Consider the following 5866-nt stretch of genomic DNA (forward strand, 5'->3'; position numbering starts at 1 on the left):
TGAAGGATATTCCTAGGAGCGATGGTTTTTATCTCCTCAGGATATAGTGTACACTTTCCAAAGAAGATATTTCGTTTACGCATGATTGTGCTACAACCACATAGGATGTGTAGTGGCGTTTCCTCTTGTGCTTGGAAAAATCTGCAGATTTTTATTATGCACATGCCTAGTTTTGCTATGTGTTTATTTCCTTTTCAGCTTGGCAAATTCTGATTCACTACTAAGTCTGTCTTTATTTTAGAAGAGCAGTTGCTAGCGTCACTTTGAAAAGCAGTTTTTAATAGATCTTTCAATAAAAACATATCAAAATTGACAACGTCACTGACTAAGGTAAGAATGAAAACATTTGCTACAAAAATCTTGAATGGACATAAAATTAAATAATACAAAAACTTCAACTTGGGGAATTACAATGTATATTTGACAGTTTAGTTGTCTCTTATTCTAGATATACCTTTATTGAATGGTAGAAAAGGACAGAAAGAAACAGAACGATTATAAAGTTGTTGAGGTTTCAATTGAAGAATAGAATAGAAGAGTTAATAACTAAAATGAAAGCAGCCTGCATTATTCTATCAGGTATCATTGTGGTTGCCATCATGGCAGTTTGTGTTATGGTCAAGTTTGCAACAGACATAAACGTAGAAGAAAAGAATAGAGTCTACTTGAACGGAGGAGGTGTTTATAACTTGGCAAAATCTATGGGTATCATCGCTTTAGATACCAACTCTTCGATGTTGATCGCCGATAGATTTCCTTACGTCGCTGCTGTGACCAGAAATTCGTCATCCAAATGGTCTTTTGCTTGTTTCGCATCTGTTATACTAGTTAAATGGATTGTCACTTCAGCTCACTGCAGGAAACAGGGTGCTATGCATCGGGTACTCTTATACCATGACTTTGCAAGAAACTACACTCACACTTATCCAATTTTAATTTGGAGACTGCACGAGAAATATAATAGCAGTCAACCAACACCGAAATATGATATAGCAGTTGCGAAATTGAACGTAGATTCGTATCCTATCACGATGAAATCTTCTTTATTAAATGAGAGTCCAGTTAAGGAGGTAGAGGCAAGTGTTTGGAAGACTGTCTCCACGATGGACAAGAAGATGTTCCTGACCAATGACTTCGATAAGTTTGAGGTATCTTTAGTGCCAAATGGGCGATGTTTTGAGACGTATGGAGTAGAATTGGATGACTCCTTGTTGTGTGTTGATATGGCTGAACATGAGGACTGTTTTATTTATGAGTTTGGGCCGATTTTTGATGGAGATAGAGTGGCTGGATTGCTCGCGGTGAAACCGAGGGATTGTGATGTGAAACTAGCTATATTTACTAACGTTTCTTATTATACTAATTGGATCTTGAGGTCTACACACGCTGGTTATTAATGTTTATGTATATAAATATATAAATAATGACTCTTGCTTTCCATTCCTTCCTATTCCTCTAAATTCTATCACAATACCCTTACTGTAACTGGTATCAAGTTATGAAATTCGTTATCTGTATCTATTAGAGCTGCAAAGTCCATTCATATTTTTAAAATAATAATAATAATAATGATAATTTATTTATTTGCTTGCTACATGGTAGTTTCGGATCTTATTATAACTAATATGACATACAGCATCCCTTACAGGTATGCGAATGTTCAAATTAAACCATATTCAATCTTATATATAAAATTCTCGTGTCACAGTTTTCGTTCCCATACTCCTCCGAAACGGGTTGACCGATTCTCATGAAGTTTTGTGAGCATTACGAATACCCACAAATACATTTCAATATCTATTGAGTATATAATGTCTGAGAATCGGCCAACATCTATTTTTTTTTTCATCCCCGAAATGTTATGTGGGGAATAGAATATAAAATCATTTATTCAAATAAACTTAATTTAAGCACTTTTGAATAATCATCACATTTTTTTCAATTTACCGCTCATTCGGAATGCTGTCTCATCACAATAAGAATGAGCAAGGAACTTGCGTGTTGCTCTTTTAAATCATTGTAAGTTTACATTTACAAACGTGTGAATACAAACTACCAACCAGCACTAATTTATTAGGGTCAAATATAAATATACAATAACATTAAATCAGTCGTAGCGATAAGAGCAGATCAGTCCCAACAAGCAACACTCGTTCACGAGTATGGCGGATGAGCCAGCCATCACTGCGCTCGACCATATGTTAGGGAGCCCAATGACACGTGTCTGGAATTTTTTGTGAGCATGACTACTCATTCCACTCGACCACGTCACAGCTACTACATCATATATCAAGAAAGCAGTATGAAAAAGAAATTACAATGTTGTCCGCACTCCATAATACATTATGTATACACCTTAAACAAGCAATATATATATTTATATACATCTACGATATACTGTTATTATAAACAAATTTAAGATTAAGCGTACATTAAGATATTTTTTCTTTTTTTTTTCTTTCAGCATATATTTGTCCACTGCTGGACGTATGCCTCTTGCATAATTTTCCACTTCAGTCTGTCTGTGGCGTGACTTGTCCAGGTCGGTCCTGCCGTCTTCCTGATATCATCGGACCATCTGGCAGTTGGTCTGCCTACGCTTCTGCTTCCCATCCTAGGTCGCCACATTAAGGATCTGTATGTCCATCTGTTGTCTTTGCTTCGGCATACATGACCAGCCCAACGCCACTTTAGCTGCGCGATTCTTTGGATGATGTCGGTAACTCCAGTGCGCCTTCTGATCTCAGGATTCCGCAGTCTGTCTCGTAGGGAGATACCGAGCATAGATCGCTCCATTGCTCTTTGGGTGACTTGTAGCTTGTTGACCCTTTCGGCGGTCAGAGTCCACGTTTCGCAAGCGTATGTTATCACTGGGAGAACGCATTGGTTATATAGCTTTGTTTTTAAAGTTTGCGGGATCTTGGATTTAAAAACATCTTTTAGTTTCCCAAAAGAATTTTGTTTTCATTAAGATATAAAAAGATAAAATTAAAACTATATTATTTTAGTTTGTTAACTAACGTTATTATATTGTTTATGTTCATGGTTATTGTGGTCGCGCAGAGTCACTTGTAAACCTGTTTACGAGCTGCGAATGGATTGGTGCCAATGCAATTCATTCATATTTTGTACAAGTTGAAATGTAAATCTACCCAGGCAATTGCAACATTTTAATTTTTACCTATTTGTCGCTGGAAGAAGGTAGTATCTATGAAACAGACTCGGCCTATATAGATGCTACTGGTAAATTATATGTATGATGTGTATATAACAAAAATGTAATAGTTTATAAGGAGAATAACTGTAACTACTTAAATTGGTATCAATAAAGTATATTATTATTATTATTAAAGTATATTATGTACATAGAGACTGCACAGAGAAGCAATGTTTCTCTGCAAAAGCCAATGGGTCGAGTCTGTCACAACGACGTTGATTGCCAATGATTCTGGCTGCTCGGTTCTGAATGCAGTCAAATGGAAGAGACTGATGTTGTAGAGCTACCCAGCATCGTTGAAACTGCTTAGTGCTTCATTTTGATCTGAAAGAACAAAAAAGATCTTTGAGTGACTATATTTTTATCTGTAATAATATAATATATCGATAATTAATAATAATAATATTTCAGGACAAGTCACACAGCGCCATTTAGTCCCACGGTAAGTAGAGATTGTATTATGGGTACTAGACAACTGCGATCTTGTACATAATGATAAAAATACAGATATTTATATAAAATTAGGATTAGTGATCGCCATATATTGCTGTTGCATTTTTGTCAAAAATAAATAATTTAATCATTACCTCTAACCCGAACTTACAACGGACGGAAATAAACAACTTTCATTCCAAAATGAACCTTGGTTAACCATGACATTCTCGCCAATTTTTTAATCGGTTTGTTATTTTTATATGTGCACCTTGCATTTGTTTTACAATAACTTCTAAAAGTAGGAAGTTCTTAATTCGACAGACATTATTAGACCACAAATATTGATTTTTTTATTACTTTTTACTCAGTTTGATATCTATACATACAAATAAAATTGGGGTGTCTGTTTGTAATATTGAAATAACCGTTTTACTACATGCATATGAATATAAATATGGTACATACACTCAAACGACATTTTTAAAAATTTTTGTCTGTCTCTTTGTTTGTTACGGCGAATCTCTAAAATGGCTGGACCGATTTTGACGGGACTTTTATTGGCAGGTAGCGGATGTAATAAGGAGTAACTTAGGCTACTTTTATTTTAGAAGAAATAAAGTTAAATTCCACGCGGACGAAGTCGCGAGTACAGCTAGTCATAAATAAAGATTTATCTTTATGAATATTCGTTGTTTAACAGCAAAATACGCTAAGTACTATTTCCCCTCTCCTTATATATGTGACCTTCTAAAGCCATATTTATACATCTTACGAAACAGTTGACAGTCCAAATAGTGTATTTTATAAAAATATCAGCGTCAATAAATGTATATTTAAAACACTATTATTATAATTTAATTTAACACAAATTACAATATAAATAACATGACATTGTCAATAATAATATTTATCATAACCTCACTTTTAATTGTTGCATTTTGCCGCGCTTCACTCCGTTGTAATGTGAAAATGTGTACCTCAAACGCGGTGATGACTGGAAAAGTTGTGATAGTAACTGGCGCAAATACTGGCATTGGATTCGAAATAGCTAAATCATTAGCAAAAAGAGGAGCAAAAGTTATATTAGCATGCAGAAATGAAGAAACGGCTTGCATCGCTCGAGACAAAATTATAGCTCAAACTAACAACAGCGCTGTGATCTTCAAGCCGCTGGATTTAGCATCTCTAAAATCCGTCAGAGCTTTTTGTCAAGATATAATTGAAACAGAAGATAAATTAGACATACTTGTGAACAACGCTGGTATTGCCAGCTCCTCAAATACTTACACGGAAGATGGGATTATCGAACTGATGCAGGTGAACCATTTCGCGCCGTTTCTTCTAACTCTACTATTGATGCCGTTATTAAAGAAGCAACCGAGTCGTATTTTGAATACGAGTTCAATTCTTCATTATTTAGGTGCTGTTGATTTGGTGAATCTGAATAAGAAGAGTTGTAACGATGTAAAATGTTACATGAATAGTAAATTATGTAATGTGCTGTTTACAGCAGAACTGGCAAGACGACTCAGAGAAACAGAGGTGGTAGTTAACGCTATACACCCAGGTATTGTTAATACTGGTATATCTAACAATTTGAATGTACTTTACGCTACATTTTTCAAGATTTGGTGCTGGTTCTGTCAGAGAAGCGTATTAGAGGCAGCCCAGACGTTCATTCATCTCTCAGTGACTGATGAAGGTGCGTCAGTCTCGGGGAAGTATTTCGTGGATTGCTCAGAACGTTTCATGTCTTGGAATGTCAATGAGAAAGTCGGACGTGAGCTCTTTGATCTGTCTATAAAGATGGTTAAGTATGATGGTGTTGGTTTAAGTGGTTTGTGTTCGGACAAGTTTGCAATTTGAGGGAGTTTTGATTCGTCCGTCATACTCGTGAACGGGTGTTGCTGGTGGGAATTGATCAGTGCAACTATTACTACGAAATCAAATATTTTTTTGACAAACATTCAATAACATATGCTGGTGGTCACTCTATTCTCCAAAATTTGAATTTAAAAATTTAATCTGTTTTTTTAAATACAAATTAAAAAAAAAAAATAAGCTGAGTTTCTTATAGACATATCTCTCTATATATAATACCTACTGGAGATTGTCCGTCCTGTCGGCGGAATAGTCACAAATATTGACAAAGTGATATATCCGCTTAAGTGAATGAGTGGGACTTACGGAGAGAAACGCGATCACACGGACATA

At 35.4% G+C, this 5866-nt stretch overlaps 2 protein-coding genes across 2 annotated transcripts; both read left to right on the forward strand.

Moving 5' to 3' along the window:
• Window positions 1-325: 325 nt before the first annotated feature.
• On the forward strand, window positions 326-1397 carry LOC131852190 (venom peptide isomerase heavy chain-like). The gene has a single exon (XM_059202832.1). The coding sequence runs from the start codon at window positions 552-554 to the stop codon at window positions 1395-1397; it is 846 nt and encodes a 281-aa protein (XP_059058815.1). The 5' UTR covers window positions 326-551.
• A 3224-nt stretch (window positions 1398-4621) lies between these two features.
• LOC131852191 (retinol dehydrogenase 14-like) lies at window positions 4622-5518 on the forward strand. The gene has a single exon (XM_059202833.1). It carries the CDS (start codon window positions 4622-4624, stop codon window positions 5516-5518), a length of 897 nt encoding a protein of 298 aa, XP_059058816.1.
• Window positions 5519-5866: the final 348 nt, after the last annotated feature.

This window comes from Achroia grisella, unplaced genomic scaffold, assembly GCF_030625045.1.
Source record: "Achroia grisella isolate CSIRO2021 unplaced genomic scaffold, CSIRO_AGI_Agris_v1 utg841, whole genome shotgun sequence".
Taxonomy (NCBI): Eukaryota; Metazoa; Arthropoda; class Insecta; order Lepidoptera; family Pyralidae; genus Achroia; species Achroia grisella.

Excerpts from the sequence above, each read along its gene's own strand:
- LOC131852190 (XM_059202832.1), top strand. The coding sequence starts at position 552 with ATGAAAGCAGCCTGCATTATTCTATCAGGTATCATTGTGGTTGCCATC.
- LOC131852191 (XM_059202833.1), top strand. The coding sequence starts at position 4,622 with ATGTGTACCTCAAACGCGGTGATGACTGGAAAAGTTGTGATAGTAACT.